This window comes from Arvicanthis niloticus, chromosome 3, assembly GCF_011762505.2.
Source record: "Arvicanthis niloticus isolate mArvNil1 chromosome 3, mArvNil1.pat.X, whole genome shotgun sequence".
Taxonomy (NCBI): Eukaryota; Metazoa; Chordata; class Mammalia; order Rodentia; family Muridae; genus Arvicanthis; species Arvicanthis niloticus.
This window is the reverse complement of record NC_047660.1, coordinates 115,066,139-115,089,746: the sequence shown is the minus strand read 5'-3', so window position 1 is coordinate 115,089,746 and position 23,608 is coordinate 115,066,139. Positions and strand designations below refer to the sequence as shown.

The window sequence follows — 23,608 nt, the reverse complement described above, 5'->3', positions numbered from 1 at the left end:
ACAGACTCATTTAGTGTTATTGTTAACTTCAGCTACTAAATTAATTGGATTAGGAAACACTGCAGGTACACACATCTTTGTGAGAATCTATTAGATGTTTCCAGGAAGGACTACCTTCGTGGAAGGGAAGATCTTTCCTAAATGTGAGCCACAGCATTGTATGGGAGGGAACCTAGACTGAATTAAAATGAAAAAGGAGGCCAGAAGTGCATGGGTATTTTCTTTTCTCTGTTAGACATTCTCTTTACAATGCCTTTCCCTCCATATGACTGATACTTTCAAACTACAAGCTGAAATAAATCCTTCCTTGCTTAAATTCCTTTTCTGTGAGGTAAGAGGTCACAGCAAAATGAGGAAAGTGGTTAATACAAGACAGTGCCCATTGTATCACATGTTGTTCAATCATTACTACAATAGTTCATATTTGAAACAAAGAGACCTTGAAACTCTGAGAAAGAAACATTGATATCCTCTAGAGACACTTTAAGGGTTACTGCCTAGGGCAAGGAGAGCTACATTAAGACAGTATTTTTTTTCTTGTTCTTTCAAATTATGCTTATTCTGACCTAGAATTCCACCTGCTCTATAAAAATGACACATTTTTCTTTTTGAGCAAATGAAAATGATCTGGGTCAGACTGTAAGGCTGACGTCGGTTGACAGTGACAGTTTGTAGTTGGTAAGATGTAGGTTTTACAGCATGTCTCCATCCTTTGATTACAGGTCAAAATTACTTGACTACATTTAAAATAAAAAGTTTTAGTTAAGGAAAAGCATAATTTCCCTCTTCCTATGTGAGTTTGAATGTTTTTCAACTTGTCTTCACATTGTTAAATTTTCGTTTTCAATATGTAAATGTCAAATTTCATTTTGCAATAGTGTCACAAAATTTCTCAACAATGACTTTATGAGCCTATATGTAATTTAATATGTTCTTATATTTTTAACATTCAGTTTCTGAGGAAAAATTCTAATAGTTTTATGGTAGCTACTTTCTTTTGATTGGCAATATTTATGTTTCTAAAGAAACATGTAGGTGTTTGTTTCTTTCTCAAACTGAAAAAAAATATTTTGTATGTTTGACTTTGGTGCAAATAATATCATGGTTAAGGACAATACTATAAAATTATGGCTAATTTATGTATTTTTAAATCTATGAATATATTCAAAATTAAATGGGAGTCACTGAAGAAAGGAGGTTTTTATAAAGCAGTCTTGTAAATATGTCATGATTAGAGTTATTTTATTACAGTTTAAAACATTGGTAGAGTTTTTATCATTTTTAATCCTATTACCTCAAATATATATATATATATATATATATATATATATATATATATATATATATATATATCTGGTTATAAAACCCAGACATTATAACATTTAATTGTAAGACATATTAAGCAGTAAGTCACTGTATCCCATTACCTACTCACCACATGGACAAGATAATCAAAGAAATACAACAAGGAAGTAAACACTGAGCTTACATTTCTTTGCAGCCTAGGCACCTTGCCTGTCACTATTGCTCACAATGCTACTGAATTTCTTAATTCTCTAACAGAACAAAGGTAGTCACAAGCATGGTTTTATCAAAGAAGGTGGCAGAAGGCATTGCAGGAGATCTCATTCTTAGTTTTTGTCTGTAAGATTTTTTTTTCTTTACCTCAACATTGGTATTTCTTCTATGTATCATAATTATATTGAGAGACTATATTCTGGGGATAAAAACCATCTAAGCCTTAAGGTATCAGCGTGAATCAGAATAGAGAAAAGTATATGCTCAACAACAGAGTCAAGAGGAGCCAAATATGGCTGGACCCCAAGCTGGATTAAGGCTCAGGCTGCTATCAACTCTCACTGACATGCAGAAATTAGCAACAGGATAGAATTCTTTTAAACCTATGCATCGGGGGTTGCAGTGCTATATATCTATTTATTATTTTTTCCATTTTTAAAGTTTTGTGTACTCTTTTATCTATTCTAATTTTTAAATTAATTACTTTTTGGATGAAGCGTTTTAACATATAGCATTTAGCATCTTAGAATTTGTTATGTAGATCAAGCTGTTGTAAAAACCACAAAGGTCTTTCTACCTCTAAAGTCTAAGTATTTTGATGTTATATTATTGAGCACCTCCTGGTATTTGACCTAAGCATTACTGATATATTCCTAGTATATGTCAGCAATCAGGTGCATATTTCATGATTACAGTTATTTTATTACAGTTTAAACTTATGGAACATACCATAAATGTCAAATAAACATTGATAGTTTCTATTATTTTCATTCTATAACCTAGATTACAACTATATATGAGTGACTGTGGTTATAAACACACACATTATAAACATTTACACACACACACACACACACACACACACACACACACACATATCAAGACATGTAAAGAGATGAAAGGATAAGAAATCATTATATTTAAGTAACTAACACCAAGCAGAACTTAGCAAAGCTTGTGCAGTTCTGAAATGAGGAATCTAGAAGGTCACTAATTCAAATGGTGATAATATTTTTTAAAAATAGAAAAATGTTTCCCTACCATGCACACCTCAAGATAATGTAAACTTGGCTTTCAAGACAGAGAATATTAAGAAAGCAGAGCTGTTTGTAAAGTATTTAACTTGGCAAAATCTGAGCATCCAATTATTTCTACTTTGTGGGCCCATAGGAGACTGGAAGTAACTCAAGTGGGAAATGAGAGGGTGTGGATGTTTCTGTCTGTTCTATTTACAAACCTCCCACAGAGGACTTGGAACACAGACAAACAAACTCTGTTTCACAAATGCTTTTGGTCATTGTACCTCACTTGAAATAGCACTTTAACTATACAATAGATTACACTTTATATTTTAGGGGAGGTTTATTATGACTGGCTTCACAAAACAAATCTTAAAGCATTTAACACTATCATTGGGTAATTTAACCTCCCTTTCAACATATATAAACATCCACCCCTTAATTAGAACACATTCCTAATTAAGGAGAAAACCTTTTTTTCTTTTTTTCAAAAAATGAATGCTTAGAAGATACTGTTATTTCCCAGATTCTCTGGATGCAGATTCACAGCCTCCAGAAAATGTAAAGAAAAAAAAAAAAAAAAAACTAAAGTCAGGCATAAACTAATTCAAACAGCATTGCAATAATATAATATCAAGACAACTTCCCCTATTGCCTGAAACCATTTCATTTACATGCAAAAGAAATCATTACTATGAAAGAAAGCTCAACATCTCCATGAAACATCCTCTTCCGAGCTAGAATATTAATTTCTCAATCTGTTCTTTTTCTATTATTTTTGTATTATTGAAATCATGTGTGCCATTAACATTCAGCTCTGTGTAAATGTATGGATTGCTTATGGGCATCCAGAAGAGAATGTTTAAAATCTTTGTTTAGGAAATGTTCATTACGGAAATTATCTCAATGTAATATGGGGTAAAGCTAGCATTTTTTTAATTTCATAAATGATGCACATCTCTATGCTTTCTTCTCTGCCTTCTGATTTTTAAAAAAGATTGTATGACTTTATGCTTCCATCTGGAACATTATCTGGGCTAGGGGCTCCTCTATACTCACCATGCGTTTTGAGACTATGTGGAATTTAGTCTTTAAAAGAAAATTGAAATGAGACTGAGAGACAGAAGTGGACGGACTCTAATGCCACTCTTTGTACTAGAGTTACCAGTTAGAACATTAACAAGTTTCTGTGAGTATATATTAATATTACTAAGTGTTTTCATACTTAGATATTTGACAATAAGTCCCAACAAGCAAATCCAAAGAACACAACTATAAATTTCAGATGGTATGCCATGGGCTAATCTTCAAAATGTTATGTAGTTTTGTTTTATTATCAAGTGATGTTATCACAATGACAGTATAATAATTTTAAAAGGAAAAGTGAGAGATCTAGACAGGGAGCAATAAAAGAAATGAGACAGAGAAGGAGGGAGAAAAAGAGAGAAGGGGAGATAGAGAAAGAGAGAGAGAGAGAGAGAGAGAGAGGGAGGGAGCAAGAGAGAGGAGAACTATCAATCTGGAAGATAAAGAATAGTGTATAATTAATTATATGAGTACATTAAGAAGCCAAATATGCAAAGTGTGCTCCAAAATCTGTAAACTACTGAGACTTACTTTTGTACATGCATTTTAGTAAATGGTTAATGTGTGCAAAGATTTATATACTTGGTAGATACTGGCATAGCTACTTAACATACTGAGTGTGCATTACTCTTGTACTTTTTCTTACCTTTTCAAATTACACCAAAGATAAGAATTACTGTTTTGAAACACAGGGATAAGCATGTGATGGAGGCCTTTAATTATTACAAAAATGAAATCCACCTTTCTTTGCTTTAATTTTAAAAGAGAATCATATAGAAACATTTCTTTAAAACAAAAGTACTTATCACAATATAAATTTAATTATGTCAGTGCAATCAAAATCTGAGTAAATTTTATTCACGAGGGAATTTCCATTCTAATTCCTTATATGTAAAGAGAAAAAACAAGAAAAATCCTGTGCAATTTACCAATTTCCTAATATTCTGCACTTGCATAATCATGAAATTGCCCATGTTCATGTGGTGGTGCAATTTATAATAATTGTTATATATGAGAATCTCACAATTAACATGACAGGTATTAAATCTGCTAATTTCTCTGAACACATACAAGGTGCTGCTGGATCCTCATTATATATTTAAGAGCCTTCAAATTTAATGAGTTCAGTTATAGTGCAAGCTGTTATTTTTCTTGAGAAAATAAAATAAATAACCTTTAAGCTAGATGCATGTAGGGAAACACATTTCAAATTATGGATAATTTGTAAACTAATGTCAGAGTGATTTAAATACAAAAATAAACACAGTTTCTATTTGAATTTAATTTTCCAGATAATCCCTTATTTCTTTAACATACATGTTTACATGCTTTCAAAAAAATAACTCTCTTTTTTGGTGTGAGATGTTTGCAGCTATGACATAAGTCAGAATATAAAGCATTAAACAGAAAATCCTAAGACTGTCTACAAAATCTGTGGGCCTGTCTGCACTTTTCTCTCCTTCATTTTCTTCTGAAGAAAATAGTGTGTGTATTTTTTTTATCTCCAATGCTAATGTTTTCTTAGCCTCTTAATTTCTGTAGCTTTTTCATAAATGTTCACAATGCCCTGTTTATTCTGTTTTATACTGCAAAACTTTTGCCTAAGATCGTCCAAAGTATATTTAAATTTCACATGTTCTCAGATGTCTTTTTTCCCCCCTAATAATGGTCTTTCTGTGGTAATTATCTCTTTTTCTTCACATTCAAATTTCTCTTAAGATATAAACAATTGGTTCTTTTTATTTCTATATTACTCATTCACTTCTGTTCCATGACTATATATTTGCTGTATCATTTTATTTATTTTCCACTTAACATCTCTTAAAGTTATCAAACTAACTGCTGATTCAACATATTCACGCCAAGCTCAGGAAAACTTGATAACACTCCCAACTTGTTACATCTTAGTTAATGCTACTCCATCCATTAATTTTGAAATGCAGAAAACCAGAATTAATTATTTACATTTTCCCCTTAACTCTTTAAATCCAGCTGACCACTAAATCTGGCAATGAGACTTATGTTGTAAATCCTTCTTGAATCTCCTTCTCTTGTCTTCATCAGTCCATCAGGTCCCTGCTTACTCATTTGCCATGTGCCTACCTGCCAAGACTGATAATATTAATTATATTGCTAGTTATTGGTGATTGGGGGTTGGTCTGATGCTATTTACTCAAATGCTAAATCCTGTACTCCAAGACCAGGTTGTTCCAACATGAGTGAATTCTGACATGTACCATCTTCTGTTGTCTAAACCTTGTTACCCAAGTTAACTGGTCAATAAAAGGCTAAAACCTGTGGTTGGGCAGTAGATAGAGGTAGGTATGTTCTTAGTTACCTGGCTGGGGCTCACAGGTAGAGAAGGAAAAGGAGGAGGAACAGGAGGAGGAGGAGGAGGGGAAGAGGAAGAGGAAGAGGAAGAGGAAGAGGAAGAGGAAGAGGAAGAAGAAGAAGAAGAAGAAGAAGAAGAAGAAGAAGAAGAAGAAGAAGAAGAAGAAGAAGAAGGAAGAAGGAAGAAGGAAGAAGGAAGAAGGAAGAAGGAAGAAGGAAGAAGGAAGAAGGAAGAAGGAAGAAGGAAGAAGGAAGAAGGAAGAAAGAAGAAAAGGAAGTCGATGTGGCATAGTTGGATTATGATTTCATGGCCAAGAGAGCTGACCTAATGAAATAGGAACAGCCCACATGAACCATGACAAGTATGGTGTTGCTCTTACAATGCTGGTTTCATGAGCTTCACTTTCAGTTTAGTGCCTTCTCTATATTCTCCCTTATGTGTCAATCTTGTCCCCATTTCTCAGATTTCAAAGAAACTGCTCTCACATCGTCATATATTATCTATCACACACTCAGGACTTTTTTCTCCTTCCTTATGTGTTTATCTGACCAACTTCAAACATATATTAACCCAAATTTCCAAATGCACAGATCCATATTTAAGCAATAATAGCCTAGCTGGATAAAACATAATACTTAAGATAATTTTATTTGTGAGTTAAACTTTCCAACAGACTCAGTAATATACAACAATGCAATTGTGCTTTAGAATGGTATGTCTTTCTGGATAAGTTCAATGGAGTTTTCTTTTTTGAATTTATATAACTGTTTCTTCATTATGTTCTAAAGTGTTCAATTAAGCTACAAGTCCACTGAAGATGAGGTCATGATTTTATCCGTTTTTTCTCTGTCAAGTCTGTCATTACTTTTGTTGCATCTTTTACATCATGCCTGTGAATTTCTTCAAGTTAAAGTGAATGTAGACATCTCAAAACAAGATGATCTCCATTTGTGTCTAATCTTCAAAACATATTTTAACTTAGTTCTATTACTTTAAAGAACACCTATTTTTTGAATTTCTGAAAATCCCAAATCTCTCAAATAAAAATCAAATCTCTGCTTTCAAGACACTAAACTTTGGCTCTTTCCATCCATAAATATATTTTTTATTCTGCTTCCAGAACTTCTTTCTTGAATGCCTTGTTTCTCAGTTATTCCATTTTTTTTCTCATTCCCTCTGCTATACTATGTGCTTTGTTTTACTTTTTAAATTACAGGAATGTTTAAGACTTAATGTTATTTAATGCTACTGGTTTTGACATAGTTCATAATTCACAGCCTCTAGTTCCATAACCTTATGGATACTTTTAAGGTAGTATTGAGCTTAACAGACAATAAATGAATTTAAGAAGGCTATAAAATATATAGATACTGTCTTCATAACATTGTTTCACATGAGAAACAACTTGGTAGAGAGTAAAAAATAGGTACTTTGAGTCAGACATCTGAACTCCAATCTGTATTCTACAACTTACTAGCCAGGTGAAAGTCTGACAATTGGTTTTCTTATCCTGTTTCCTAATTTATATAATGCTAGTGGTAGTAGTAATAACTATTATTACATACATAATCAGAAAACTAATGATTTTTTATTACACCCAAAAAATGTTTTGTGAATAATTTTAGGATATGAAAGCACAGTCTGCATGAAATTCCAAGAAACTTTTGAAAGAAAAAAGAAAGTAGTATGACTCAGAAAGAAAATATGCTTTTTTCCCCTGCCTCTCTTATTGGTCCATTTTCCCTCTGGTGTCTAGAACAATGTAGATATTTACTTTTGGATTTAGACCTGAAATTTCAGCTCTAGCATGTTGTATCAACAAGTTCAAAAAGATGTAAATTTGGAAAATTTGATTTGTTCTATAAAATAAAAATACTTATTTACCAAACAAGTAAACTTTGTATGGTTAAAGCATCTTGTTGTTTTATTTTTCCTCTGTGGAAAGTGTTTATAATTATTTTGTAAATGACTCAAGCATATGGAATTCATTATTCTGAGCAGCAGAATATGGTGTCATAAAAAAAAATCTCAATGACTGCAAGCACTGAGAGTCTCTAAAAAGTGGATCTCTCTTCCCTAATCTCTCATTCTTTAGTATTGAGTTACCATGAAATCAAGGCACTTTTTGGGTAAGAGTGGATAATAGCTGAGAATAAAATCACTGTGAGGGAATTTCACTGGTATATCAAACTGTTCCCTGTTAATTAGTGCATGCTTACATACATAATATGCAAAAATAATTGTATGTTTATAAAAGAATGATTAGTTAGGGAATGTGCTGAGGTAATAAGAAAAAAAAAGCATGAAGAGAGCAATTTACTCTAATATCTACACATCATTTTATGTAACAGCATCACAGAGGGGGTCCCAGTTAATTAGATTCCTTTAGTTAAATAGAAAATATGAGAAAAATGTATCTTCTAAGGGTTTAATACAATACATGTCTAAGTTTTATAGGTAAATAACTCTGACTCATTTATTATCATGAAGCAGTCATGAAGATAGAAACTCTAACCTACATATAAAAGATAGTTTTATTTAATATTAGAAATATATGGAATACCAAAATAGAATAGTACTTCATTAACAATATTGGGAATAAAGCATAATTTTATGAACATATACAGTGTAATTCCAAATCTGAGTAGTTTTCTATTATAAAAGCAGATAAACTGGGGCTTATGTGAGTTCAAGATTTTATATGTTAGTCTTATAAATGTTTATAAAAGTTTGGTTCTCAGGAATATATATAGGTATATGTAATGGGTGCAGGAAAACAGATGTTTTCTCTTGGATCTGTTTGACTCATCCCATTTGTAACCTACTATAGCTGATGAAATAAATACTCTTCTGTGAAATAGTGTTCCTCTACCATTCTTGTTGTGGGTAAAATCATTAAGAGTAAGTATTACATCATGGCTTCATAATTATTGGTCTAGAGCAATACAATTCAATACATACATATCACAATTGAAACAATTTAAAAATTTTAATTAACATGATCTACCCAAAATTAACATTTAACATGCCTAAATTATTAACACAGTTTTACCACTTTTTTTTCATAGAATTTTCTTACAACTAGAGCACATTGGGGACAGCAAAGCTCCTCTCTCTATTCTAATTACTTTGGATGTACTCAATGAGCACAAGTGGCCATCGGCAATGTAGGTCATCAACAACCATAAGGAAGACTCACAACTTTGATAAACTAATTGAGAGATTAGAAACTTATGCCCAGAGCTCTTTAGTCGCAACTGAAGGAAATATCAGCATCTGCAGCCTACATGGAGACGTTCACCTAACCTACAGAACAAGGACAGAAGCAATCTCAGGTCTAGGAAGTATCACAAGGTTGCCGGAGGAAATAAAGTCTAATTCATGATTCTGGAGACAAGACACAGGCAGAGGGAGTATGAGGTTCAGTATTGCAGACTCTGTCACAGTATGCCTTCTGCCAGTTGTGCAACCAACACTAACACATGTGTTGATGTAAAAGAAACTTACAGATGAAAGTCATTTTCACATTCTCTTAGACAGGGAGATAATGTGTGGGGGATTCACCTAAACACACATGGGCAATCAAATCTCAGGCCACAGACAACTAATATAAAAGCATATGAACTGGAATGCTGTGCAAAAAAGCTGAACACTCTTTACTGTGGTATCTTGGAAAAAATAGCTTTCGCTATGACTGTATTTTTGTAAACTTGAAAAGGTATTGTCCAATAATAATTAATTTATATTTGCGGAAATATATCTCAGAAATACCTTAAGCATTTTATCTCAAAATAATAAGCTTATAATTCTTAAACCTCAAAGAACTCAGTTCTATAAGAAGGTAGGGGGGTGTGAAAGGAGAGTGTAAGTTCCAGCTGAGAACACCGATGTCAGCATGGTGACCCCTGAAGTATCAGAACCAACCAGGATATGCCTGCCATTTTTCCTACAGAATTGCACATTAAGCTTCTGAGCTGGTGGGAGTGTACCTGGGAATGGAAGTCTTACAGTTAGCTAAGTACTCCTTTAGTCTGTCTAATCACGAAGTCTTAGTTGTTCAACCATCAATGAATACATAATCCTGTTCTTTGGTATTTCAAATTCTAAAATAGGCCTAGAAATCTCATTATAACCAGCAAAGGTGATTATTCACTAATACCATTCACACATCCACACTAGCAAAATTTACTTAGTATATTTGCTGCTCCAAAATAATCTTGCTTTTTTATATACAGATCTGAAGTGACTTTATATACATAATAATTTAAACAGCAGGTCTTGGAGTAGACCTTGGACTGAACTACTGAAATGAAGCTGGTTGTCTTTAAGATTCATGACATATGGAACATTTTCCACCATTTTGCTTTTGCTCTCTGCCTTTAATATCAGAGCATCAGTAACAGCTGACACTGAAGGTATTTGTGAGATATGAAACAGTTCTGGTATCTGTCTGAGTCAGAAATAAATGGGTGTGGACCATAATGATTTGTTTACCATAGAAACATGCTCTAGGCTGAGGGAAAGCTGAGTATTTTGAGTGCTTTCCTCTACTCATTTCCTATTTTGATCCTTACTATATACTTAACATTTTATCGAATTAATGATATCTTTACTCATTCTACTTTAGTCCCTAAGCCAAAGGCCTAAAGAAACTTCGTTGACTTTTAGTCATTAATATGGATTATTTTGGTCTCATTCTTACACTTGTTAATCTTGAATGAAGCCATGTGCTAATATCTGGAGTGCTTTGATACTGTAGTATGAACATTTTGATATCAATATCAAAACCACTTGAACATCCTAAAGATGCTTAAATTCTTTTGTTTAAAGTAGCTTCTTCAGCTATATGAGCAATCATTGACAAGCGAACAGAGGCTTTGTGAATCTCTGCCAATTCTCAGATCATTTTGACATTTTACAGGTTTTGGAAAGTGTGCACCAATTACCTGCTGAAGAAGAGCTTCACATACTCTCTTTCATATCTTGGATTTATTTATTTCAAAATAAAACTTAATACACATAATGCTATGGAATGAAGCTAGAATTGTAATAAAAAAGCTGTGCACTTTTATTTATTGTATATAGGAATCATAATAGAATTGATACTCATCTAAGGTGATTTGCACTGTGTGATCTGGACATAAATTCTGAATTTGCTTCCTTGGGAGAAAAACAAAGAAAACCAGTATGCCATTTGTGAGACATGCCCAGTCTATCACACTATCTCGTTCATTTATCAGACACAGGTCTAACAAAGGATAGACTGTTGTGTGACCTCTCCAGCCAAAGGGCACTTTTCCATAAAGTAAAAATATGTCTTTGGTCATGAAAATAGGAAATGTTTCAAATAGCTGTCCATTAGAGACTTGGTGAAACTAAGTTCAATTACTGTACTATATATTGTGAAGTATATATAAGAAAAGTGAATTAGAACAAAGAGCCAATTCAGTTATAATGCAGAAACAGATGATATCTTATGTATATATATTAATATTTTATTTACAAAGTAAAATGAAATTTTAGGAAGTTTACATTTCACTTTGTTTACTAACTTGCAAAAATGCCTCATCAATATAGTCTATTCTTTTGTGATTATCAAACCTACATCCCTGTTTCATATGAGAATTGGATCTTTAAGGTTTTCCTATATTTCACAAAGAATCCAAAAATAGACTAAAATCTAACGTTTTTACATCAGGAACAAATCTATTCAAAAGTAGCCTGTGTGCTAGCTAAGTCAAATGTCAAATGATAAAAGAATAAAAGGTCTTAACAAACATAATTGCCCATAGTGTTCTTGGGAGAAAATCAAAATTAAGAAGGTAGGAAACTTTGAAAAAAGTTTGGTGAAAGCAAGTTTCTTCTTAAGGTATTAATTATATTTGAAAATGAGTGATTGAGAGAATAAAGGATTACTGATTTTATTTACTTTATAATTAGGATATTCTATGATACAAAAACTCTTCAATTCTTTCTATTCTATCCCGCTAAACTTTCTGGAATATTCCAGCAATGGTCTGTAAGGTAAATGAAGTATGGAAAGCCAACTAACAAATCAAAGGTTAGGGAGAAAATAACACCACTTCAACAATGAAAGCTGACCAAGATTAGAAACTTTTCACCTGCGTTTATTTGAGTCTGCTGCATTTGAGAACAGACTATGTCCCAGTAGGGCAGTGGAGTGGAGTAAATCTAAGTAGATTAATACAGCCACATTAACATGTTCCATGCAATTTTTTTGTGTCTCAAAGAAAATTAAGTATTTGGATATACCTCCCAGTTAAAAATGCAGATTATGAAGCCTAAAACAATAATTTATCATTTTTCTATCTCTGGTCTTCCCATTATGAAATATTTGCTTTACTCAAGAAAGACATTTATAAATTTATCATAGAATTTAAAAGTTAGAAAAAAGTCGTGAAATTGTATTGATAGCTCCCCCACTTTCCTAATGCATGGTCAACGCAGATGGAAATGTGGGCCTGAGGGGACTTGATTTCTCTATGTTTTAATACAATAAAATCAAAACATTCCAAAGAGTTAAACATAAATTTTATGGGCATCCTAAACTATCACATGAGTAACAATTCTGACAAGTCAACACAATTGAAAACCACAGTCTCATTTTAAATTTAAGAAGAAACCAGACATTAAGTAAAGACATCTACAGTTTTATATAAGAAATCATTAAGTATCAGTTACCAACAACTTATTAAAATCATGGTCCTGAGTAGTACTTTGATAAAAAATATAAATGATTAAAATCTGAGAACTTTCAGTATATTGACTCTGTATTAACTAAACTATTATATATATATATATATATATATATATATATACATACATATACATACACACACAGTGTATCATATAATAAAACTTTTCTGAGAAGATGGCAATATTTTAGTAACAGTTACAACTGAAGCCAATGATTATTTAGACCAGGATGTTATCTATATGTTGTCTCTTTAAAATCTCATACTCATTTTATAATATCATATACTTTTGTGGAGAAGAAATGTGATAGAAGAACCCATATTTGAGCCCATGTTTTCATATTCAAGAAACTTTGCTCTTTCCCTGGGCAGTGAACTGTAGGTGACTTTTCTTAGAAATAATAAATCACACTTAGTGTCCATTCACTATTTTTAGCAACAGATATTTACTGTTGACACTGTTAATTCTTTGTATTAGTCTGAAATTATGAACTATCTTCTGGGAATCTAGGCACTGCATAAGACTGAAATTTTAACTTCAAGTGATCTGTCACTCTACAGATCAGCCCTCTGACCAAATGTCATCTGTACAACTCTTTTCCTGATTCTCTAGGGAAAGTGACAGAAAAGACCCACTTCTTTCACAAAGGCTATCAGGAAGGCACCATTAAGTATCAGTGTTCTCTGGGTGACTTTGAGAGTCTTCTCTCCTTCCCCTGAGAAGACTGATTTTACAATCCTGAGGTGGGAGAATCCTTGTTACACTGGAAAATAATAATATTTTATTGAAAAGTATAGAAATAAAGAATGATTACTGTTACTAAGCAAACACTCTATCCTCAGAACTGTTTGGGAACTACATAAATGATGCCTTTGTACACAAAAGAGTGAGGCTCTGATAATTGAAGGACCTTAAAATCACACATCTACAAATGCTTAGAGTTTGATTTGAAACCTGAAAATCTGATTTTAAAGGGAACATACATTAACCATCATGTGGAATTCTTTCTCACTAAAGTATTAGAATAATTATAAATAAAATAATCAAAACAAATGCAAAATCATTCTTCAAAATCATAGTATAGTGATCCAATCAATGTCTGAAAGAAGAAAGATAATTTCATGAGCATGGCAGGAATCCAAGATGAATCTTGGAAGACTACTCAGAACACCAGATTCTCTTATTCCCACTTCCTTATCTCTTTCTCTTTTGCTCCATTTCTTAAATTTTCCTACAATTTTAAGGTAGCTCTATACAACTGTGTTAGCTGGTTTGTTCAAGCCCAAGTATCAATGTGCCACTGTTGTATAAATGAATCCACTCTTACCCTAACCACACAATTTATCTTAGAACTTGTCATGATTATTTACTTATTGAGAAACAATTTTTGAAGATGACATAGCACTTACTTGATCAGTTCAAAACTTAAAAGCAATTAAAGACATATGAATGGAAAAGCTATGAATGGATTTGGTGACATAATGAATCTCATACATGTAATATTTAGTGACAGTAGCCAGATGCATAGAACAATACTATATTATGATTGATAAGGTAAGGTGGGAACACTAGTCACATGGTCTTAGGTATTAGAACTCAGTATAAAAGCCACCACTGATAAAGGCAGCTGCTGGAATCTACTGATCTTGTGATTTTTTTTAAAAATCTATAGATATTCTTCCCAAAGGGTCCATTGTAATATGACAACACTAAATTATAATAGAAACAATATTTCATTTAAAATTCACATTTGCCTTTGCTTAGCACTACTGTCTTGCAAAAAGATCCAATTAATTTGTTACATAGAGCTAATGATGTTTCTAATGTAACATTACGTTGCAAAGTTACTACTTTCCTAGTTAAAATGTTCCATGCAATATTTTAAAAGTCATATTTCTTTACGTATAAACAATAACACAAAATTTATATAATCTATAGTAAAATATATAGCTTATTGTGTGTGCTCAGCATTTTTATTTATATAAACAATACCACAATCACGGTATAGATTGTTCTATTAACTGTCAAATTCCTTCTTACCATTCAGTAGTGAACTTAATCCTGAAAACTATCTTTGGGCAACCCTGGATGAGTTTCTGTCCCTGTAGTTTCATTTGTTTCAGAGTTTGATATAATAAGAAAATCAAGCGGTATGTGTTTTTAACCGTCTGGCTTCTTTCATTCAGCATAGTGAATTCAGGACCCATCTATGGTGTGTGTAGAATCAATTTCTTCCTTTTCATTACTCAGGCATATTGCAGTGTGTGGTTATACCACAACTCATTAGCCTAAGCTGCTTCCGGTTTTTGTTGACTGTGATTAAAGCTACTGCAAATATTTGTGTCCACAATTTTGTGTAAACATGGATCATATGTTATGTTCTTGTAATTCCAATCCATGCATTAACCCGTCTTTTCATATTGCAATGATTCTAGGATATTTTTCTATCTGAAAATATACTAGTCTGTTCCAAAATAATACAAAATCAGAAATTAAATTCAAATTACATGACAAATATCATATAAGTATCATATATCAAATATCATATAAGTATCAATCAACACTTTCAAAATTCTTGGAAGATTTTGATTTTTAAAATTATTTATAAACTTAAAAATATTCTATTAGAGTTACAGAATGATTTCTAATTGTTTAAACATATGAAATTTAAAATCAATGGTACTACTAAGTAGAACGCTAAAATTATAATGAATGGAGGTAAAATCAAGAAGTGAATTAAAAGCTCTCGTTTAGTGCACTAAAACTTCTTCAGCCCAACTGGTTACTAATTTCATCCGTGGTAACTAAGAAAGAATTTGAGTGATAAAATGGAACCATGGTTGATGTTACCTAGCGTGTTGTGGTAAAGTGGAATGGCCCGTCCATGGGTAGTAAATGCAGTCATGACTAGTGGGACCGTTACACCTGCAAGCAATTGCAGAACAGAAAACATCATTCTCCATCCACAGTGGCATGCACACACATGCACCAGTGCTCACACATGGAGCCTTGGAGGAAGGACATGGGAAGCAAGCACACCAAGTACCTATCCATCAGGCCGATGCAGTCTTCAATACTTGAGCCTATGCACCTGCAGAGATGCAAATTCAAAAGAAATACAAAAAAAGGAGAAATCAGTCATTAAGGAAAAGGAAAAGAACCAGTGGGATAGCGAGACAAATACTGGATATGCCACATTCTTGTTTGTATTATTAGGCAGTTTCTGGAACAGCATACTTTTAGAAACTGAGAGAAAATTACTTCTTGGCAGAAACACAGAAGTGAATAGAAATTACCACTCAAATCCAATGCCAGGAAATGTGAAGATAGTACAAGAAAGCTTACCTGCTCCCGAGGAAAACTTGTACACACATTGGTCATTTCTGAAACCTTCAACTGATTTACATCTTTCATTTCTATGCACAGCTATGTTAATGATTTGATAGTTTAATAACCATGGCTATTATCAAGTACATTTCTCTTAAAACACGGTTGGGTTTATGTAAAATCCAAATCAATAAAGGCAACCAACAATGGATTATCATAGAATAGCCTTATGCTTGATGCTCATTAAAGAGAATCTTGGCAGAAAATGTTATTATATTTTAATGCTGTTCCCATGGATATTTTTTTATAATCAGATTATTTCAATCTTTGGTTATGAATATCTTTAAATTATGTTTTTATTATTAAACAAGGATTTATTTAAAAATCAAAAGAATTGATCTGGCTTTACTGCAATGTGTCTTGACCACTGTTAAGTAGCAGAAATATGATCTGTAAACAGAAACTTTTAAAAAGTGTTATAATATTAAACTCAAAAGCAAATACTGTGTAATAAATGAATACACATACAGAGGTAGCTGAGGAATCTACCAAGATGAATATTTGGTTGTTTTATTCTAATATACAGTTCTTAGAATTTCATTTTGAGCCATTATGGAAATATTTCTTGTATTTTCCAATTTGTATAAGTTGAATTTTTTTTTTTTTTTATTTCTCTTCTTCTTCAAAGATAAGCAGCTTCTTGGGATATGATTTATAGAGCTGCCTAATTTGTTTTGGTAATATAAAGTATACATGTTTTCCCAACACTCAGGTTTAAAATATGAAAAAGGAGCTGTAGGTACCTACAGATGTATCCAATGCAGCTTCTGTAACTGACTCCAGATGCTAGTGAGCTAACAGAATTCATTTGATAACCACAAGTTACCACTCTCTCATTAGTCATATATTCTCTAATAGATATTCTACTGGATAGAATTTCTTTCATTTGCTGGGTTTTTTTTTTTTTTTTTTTTTTTTTTTTTTGAGAACCATCTTGGAGCAGGACAAGTAAATCTCAACCTGCAAAAACAGTGCAAAGGTCCATGAAATAAAGAGAAGCGTCTAGAACACACCTCAGTGGCCTGGTGCCATCCATTAGATCTAAGAAAAAAAACATTGAAATTGAAAAATAATCTAAAAAACCTTAAACTTGTCTCATATGCTTTTCTTTTATTCTGTTCTGAAGAACCATTTTTGATGTGTTCCTGGGTTATCACCTTCAAAAGTGCTATTTTTATGACAATACTGCCATTTTGCAAAATAACAGTCTACTTGTGTCCAAGTGAGAGTCTGAAAAGCTGTACTTTGTGTGTAATCTTTATAATAACCCTTGAAAGATTAAAAAAAAAAAAAACTTTCAGCCACGAATGAGGTTCAGGTTCTGTTTGAGGAGAGAGTGTGAATAATGAGATATCTTCATTCATTCAATAAGCCCGTGTGATGAGCATACTAACATGCTTGTACCCTTTAAGGATCTGCAGGGAGAAATGAGGTGAATTAGATGCTTTTTCCCTTATTTTCATTGAGTTCAGTTTGAGGATGACAGATGCGTGAACACACATGTACAGTTCTGTAAATATACTATGGAAGTTGGACAGCAGAATGGCATTTTAGTAGGTCAGGGTCACCATTTAGGAAGAGTCAGCAATCTGTAGTTTGAGATACTGAGCGCTAAGGCTGGCATAACTGTGAGTGCTAGGGAGTCTAGAATAGGAGAAGCACAAGTATAGCCTGAAAATAAGGCATCCTCTCTGAACAACAAGTCTGAACAGAGAGAGTTATGGCAGGCACAGGGAAAGTAAAAAGTCAATGGAACAATTTTAGGGGACAGACAGATTTGGCAGGACTTAACTTGAAAGACAAGGCAGAGCCATTGTATAGTTTGAAAAATGCTATGTCTGTCTCTAGATTTTCACTTCAAATGGATGACTGAAAAAAAAATGGTAAATCTACATAATGAGACCTTTTTTCAATCATAGGGAACAAAACTGTGTAATTTTCAGGAAAATCTGTGCAACTAGAGGTTAACTTATGAAACAATTTAGCTAGCCTCAGAAAAAAAATTACTTTTGTTTTTCTCTCACCTGTGTTTACTAAACATTAACTAACTATACACAATCTCACACACACATATGACACAGAAGAAGTGTAACTGTCTAGGGGAAAAGGACCAGCAGGATGAGGATTGAGAAAAAGTAGGTAGGAAAACAAAGACAGATGCGTTTAATGCACAATATATACTTGTATGAAAACATAAAAGCATGAAAATGGGAAAGGCTACCCTGAAAAACAAAAAGGACGCTGGCAAACAGAAACTGTTAGATTGCTAGATTTGTATCTGAAATTTCTTTTTCACATGGACACTAGTTAAATGGGAGCCAGGTAGGCTATTTTGACATGGAGAATAGTCAATGTCGGGAATAATAAATCAAACGGATGGAACAATTACTACCTCACAGGCATAGTTACAGTCTCAATCAATGCCACTAATGCGCTGGGAATGGGAGAAAAGGAGCTAATAGATGGTATAGTATTTCTAACTGAAAAGATCTAATGGTCAAAGTATAAGCTATAATTTAAATTTGAGGAGAGTTGCACCAGCAAGAAAAAACTTAAAGGAGGGATATGTTTCCTCACATGTTCAACTTAGGAGGAGGGACTGACACTTTATTTTTTTTTTCTTTGAGTCTAGAATTTACTGTGTTTCTTTCACAGGAAGTCAGAAGTGTTCCCCAAAAGATTGAAAATAGTTTTGATCTATGGCCATGGGGAGCAAATCCTTTGAAAAGGAACACCAGGAAGAGTTGAGATTGTAAAAGTGGAAAGATGGCTAACTGCTACATGACATGAGAAAATCAAATTCCAGAAAGGAAAGTCAAGGGCCCCTAGAGGCATACATCTTAAGACAGTCCTGTGTATATAAAGCATGGGAAAGAACATCAGAATGAAACTTGACTGGGGAGAAACATCAACAGGTAAGGACACATGCTGTATACCCATGAGGACTAGAGGTTGCATTCCAGCACCTATGGAACAATCCAGCTGTCCTGCAAAAGGGTGCAACATCAGTTCTGAGGGCAGATTCTCTCTTTCTCTCTCTCTCTCTCTCTCTCTCTCTCTCTCTCTCTCTCTCTCTCTCTCATCACACACACACACACACACACACACACACACACACACACACACACACACATATCAAATCTAAAATTAAATTAAATCATGTATTGTCCCTGTAACTAAATTAAAGAAAAACTTAAAAAAAATAGAGGTTGGCCACCAGAAAAAAAAATCTAGAGAGATGTAGTAAAATTAGAACTTTAAAATAATTGTTCCTACATAAAAGTCCTTATGTTTTGGTTTTCTGTGAGTTGAAAAATACATCATAGATGGGACTATGCATTCAAGCAGACAGAAATGATGAGGGACAGAGAGAACATTAACAAGGGTTGAACAAAGTCATTGAGGTTACTACAGAGGATTTCTTAGGTTCAAATGTGTTTATATGCCAAGGGTTAAAGATAGAAAGGAAGACCAAGAAAGATGTGGGTTGATCAAGGTGGGTTCACTTTTTTAAAATATAAATCACCATGCATTTAAAGACAGCATTGTACTGTAGGTCTTCATACTTACTATATATAAGCAGTTGATCAGTACATAAAATGTATATTGATCCAGCAAGATCATAAACTAAAAGAAACATTAAATTTTGAAGCACAAAGAATATTGGTATTCATTGTGCATTTTGTAATATATTTAGTTTATAGTTATCTTTAAAACTTACATATTACCCATCATAAATATAAATATTAATATTATATTTGAAATTTATTCTTTTTTTCCCTTTGTTTTGTTGTCCTGTTCTGTTTTAGAGACAAGGTCTTACTTTGCAGCACTGCCTTGCATATATGTACATACTACTTCAATCAGGTTGGCCTCAAACAAAAATTTGCCTGGTTCTGTTTCTCGGGCACTGTGATTAAAAATGTGTGCCAACATGTCCAATCTTTATTTTAAATTTCTTTTTATTTTTTTTTCAAATTTTTAATCATTTTCATACATCATAAACAGTTCTTATTTGGCATATAAATTAAATAATAAAAAGTGAGTCTATATCTGAATATTACTGTCTTGATATAAAGCAGTTCTTTTACTTAGCTCTAAATGGCAACATTACACAGGCAAGAATCTTGATTGAGGAGATTACCTAGATAACATTGTTCTGTGGGCATACCAAAACAGTTTTAACTTGATTTTCTTTGATACAAAGGGATGCATCTTATTCTTAGTGTCACCAATCCTGTGTTGTATAAGAAGGGTAATTGAACGCTGAGTTTTGAACCAGTCTGCAGGCAGTTTCCTCCTTTTATTTGTTTCTAATTTGTCTTGAATTTCTGTTCTTACCTCCCGCAGTGATAGACTGTGACCTAGGAATGAAGGAATAACATTTTTTCTATTCCTAATTGCTTTTGTTGATGGTATTTTCAACAATAACTGAAAGAAAACAAGTTGATTAACATATGTCCCACAGAAGAGACCAAACAAATGAAATAACATGTTGCTAGAATGTGGCCTCTATTCACTGGAAGAGAAGACAATGTTCTTTGTTTCTTTGTTTCTTTGTTTCTTTCTTTCTTTCTTTCTTTCTTTCTTTCTTTCTTTCTTTCTTTCTTTTTTCCTTTCTTTCTTACTTTCCTGTCCTCTAAAGTTACTAGTGAGAGTTTCTAATCAAAAGTAAATGGTTAATCTTTTTAAAAAGTAATTGAAGAAATTTTAGAGTCAATTTATTTAATTCACTTTTGGAGAAGTAAAAATACATTTAAGGTATTAGATAATTTTATTTTCAGGACAATCATCAAACTGTATTCAAAGGGAGAACTTTATTTCTTAAAAGGGTCATTGCAAAGACTATTTTCATTAACTATTCCATCATCTTAGATTATTGAATGACCTGAAAAACATGAGCATGCAAGAGGAAGTCTGTTTTGATGAGCTCACACTTACTGATACGCTCAGTTAAGAGATGCACTGAGGAATAAGCTCATTCATCCAATCATTCCAATGTCCTGTGATTTTTCCCTGTGTCATAGTTTTATACATTCACAATCAATTTGAAAAGAAAGGATGAATTCTTGAGGTCACCTCATTGCTTCAATATAAGATGCCAAGCATAGTGTGTATTCTGTGATCGAGTTCGCACAATGTAAGAATTCCTGAAGTCTCTTCATAAGCTGGAATCACAACACTTTTATGGAATCAGTGGATGTGACTATGCAGTTTATGTGGGTAAACTCAATGGAAGTAACAATAAGACCTTAGGACAAAGTCATCCATTGGAGACACTGCAGCCCATTTTGTCTCACTGTTACTCTGCAGCCAGGAGCTTTTGAGGGCATATTTCTATTTATTGGGAGTTCTAAAGTGACCTGGTGAGATTTGTTCCCCCATTAAACTTCAGCTTCCCTTTTGCATGAGGTCCCAGTTTTGTTGCTGTGGCAATATGAACCCTTTCCATTGTCCAGAGCTTCCCTCTCCCTCTACTCTATAGATTTCCTTTATTATACAATCATGATGTAAAAGGCTGACGAAGAAAACACTCCAGCCACACATCCAGACTAGACTCTGTGCTCTCCCTCTCATTTCCCTGATGGCTTCGTTGTAATTAGATTTGCAAAAACAGCAAAAGGTCTCATTTTGAATGGCAACAGCTGTTGACATCGACATTATATTGAATAATTTACTGGTTTAATTTTAGTTCCAAAACAATAAAACCCTCTTGTGGATGATTTTCGCAGGCAAAGTTTTCTCTTTCTCTTGCTGACTCCTCTGCTCCAGCAGCACTCATTGTGGGTTTTTTTTTTTTTTTCTTCAAAAATTCTCTCAACTCAACTGTACAAAAACTCACAAGGGGAACCGTTTATTACTTCTGTTTTCCTTGAAGCAAAGTGTGTAGGTGACTCTCTCATTGCCTTCAGCCTGTGTGCTTATGCAGAAACTAAGAAGTTGGCAGTCAGTTCTTCTGGGTTGCATTCGACTTTTATTGCAGAATCTTGTTTTACCTTCTGAGGATCTGCTAATTCACAGAGTGACTTAGCTGATTTCGTGGCCTGTGGGAAATTCTAACAGCATCCAAAAATTGATGTTGTCTTGGCAGAAAATAACATTGCTCACTTCACTTTTCAATATCTTCTAACAGTGAGGCCTTAATCTGGCAGGATGACCTCTTAACAGAACCTCTACTTTCTTTCCAGACATAAAGTGTACAATCGCATACATACATGTGTTTCTGTGCATACACTGGTTGCATGCACTGACAATGGAGGTGGAATTTTATGAGGAGAGGACAGAGTGTGTTAAGCTGTTCTCAGCTCTACCAATGTTTATCTTTTAGAGGATACAAAGAGAGAATTCTTACTGAGATAAGATACTTTGTTAAATGAAATAAACTGAGATTTGTTTGAGGTGACATTATTTCCACTAGTGGACAGTTTTCTTTGTTCTTCAACGTCTTCATAAGTGACCATAATACAGAACAAAAACAATTTCATTAATTCGTGTTTATCCAATTATTATCAATAACATAGGTTATGCTGCACAAGACATCCTCTTGAATAGAAACATGTATGTATCTCTCTGAACTGTTTCATGACAGTGAAAGAACAGTATGATATAGGACAATGTACAATGAAATGACTCACATGACTAACAACAATATTAGTTATGTTGTAAACACACATATGAGACTATCGTTACTTCCTTCTCTTTCATGGTTGCCTGGTATCAGGTTTCATTGAAAAACTAATCTAAAGTGGTAGTTGTTAAAGAGATATTCTTATTTTAGATTTTAGTAGTAAAGAAAGAGAAACCATTTTTTTTTACATATAATATAAAATCTCTATGACATAAGTAGTTTATTGTATCTTCTAATATGTTGAATCTATTATAAAAAGTGAGTGATTTCTAGACTGTATCCAAAACACACTAGCTTCATGAAGGTGGTAATAGGGTGGTAATTGTGTGTAAATTATAAAAAGAGGTTAACCTAAAAAGAAATTCTGTTAAAATCAACATCTAAAATATAATGATACATATCATTTCTACAGACAGTTTCAGTGTAAATAGACAGTATTGTGGATAATGAATAATGAAGCACATTAATCCTTTCAACTGGAAACATATACATGCTTTAGTCCTGGACCAGGAAGGATGCTTACCCCTGGGTGCAGTTTGGATGGCAAGGGTGGCATTCCCGATCCTGATCTGCATACTTAAAAATGAAACTGTTCGCTCCCTGTAGGCCATCTGGACATTTCTCCACACAGTTTGGACCATCCTTAAAATGAGAACACTTTGTACAGTTGTCAGGTCCCTGAGATATGAAAAAAGAAAAACAAACATGGAGAAAGAAAACTGGGTTCAATTTCCTCTGCAATGAGTTTACGTGATTTAGTTTTCTTAGGTGTTTGTGAATGATAATTGAATTATTGTCCTGTAAGGACAAATATCCCATTTTCTTTTAATTTTTTGTTTGTTTCCCTCTTCTTTTTTTATTAGATAATTTATTTATTTACATTTCAGATGTCATCCCCTTTCCCCATTTCCCCTCCTTAGA

General features: G+C 33.2%; 1 protein-coding gene across 1 annotated transcript in view; it reads right to left on the bottom strand.

Annotated features, from left to right (window-relative positions):
- The window catches only part of Erbb4 (erb-b2 receptor tyrosine kinase 4), a 988,011-nt gene that overhangs the window by 219,953 nt on the left and 744,450 nt on the right, over positions 1-23,608 (bottom strand). The window contains exons 12-13 of the mRNA XM_076932054.1: positions 23,211-23,365; positions 15,719-15,763 (exon numbers count right to left, since the gene is read on the bottom strand). Coding sequence (XP_076788169.1) covers positions 15,719-15,763; positions 23,211-23,365 — 200 coding nt within the window. The remainder of the gene's footprint in view (positions 1-15,718; positions 15,764-23,210; positions 23,366-23,608) is intronic.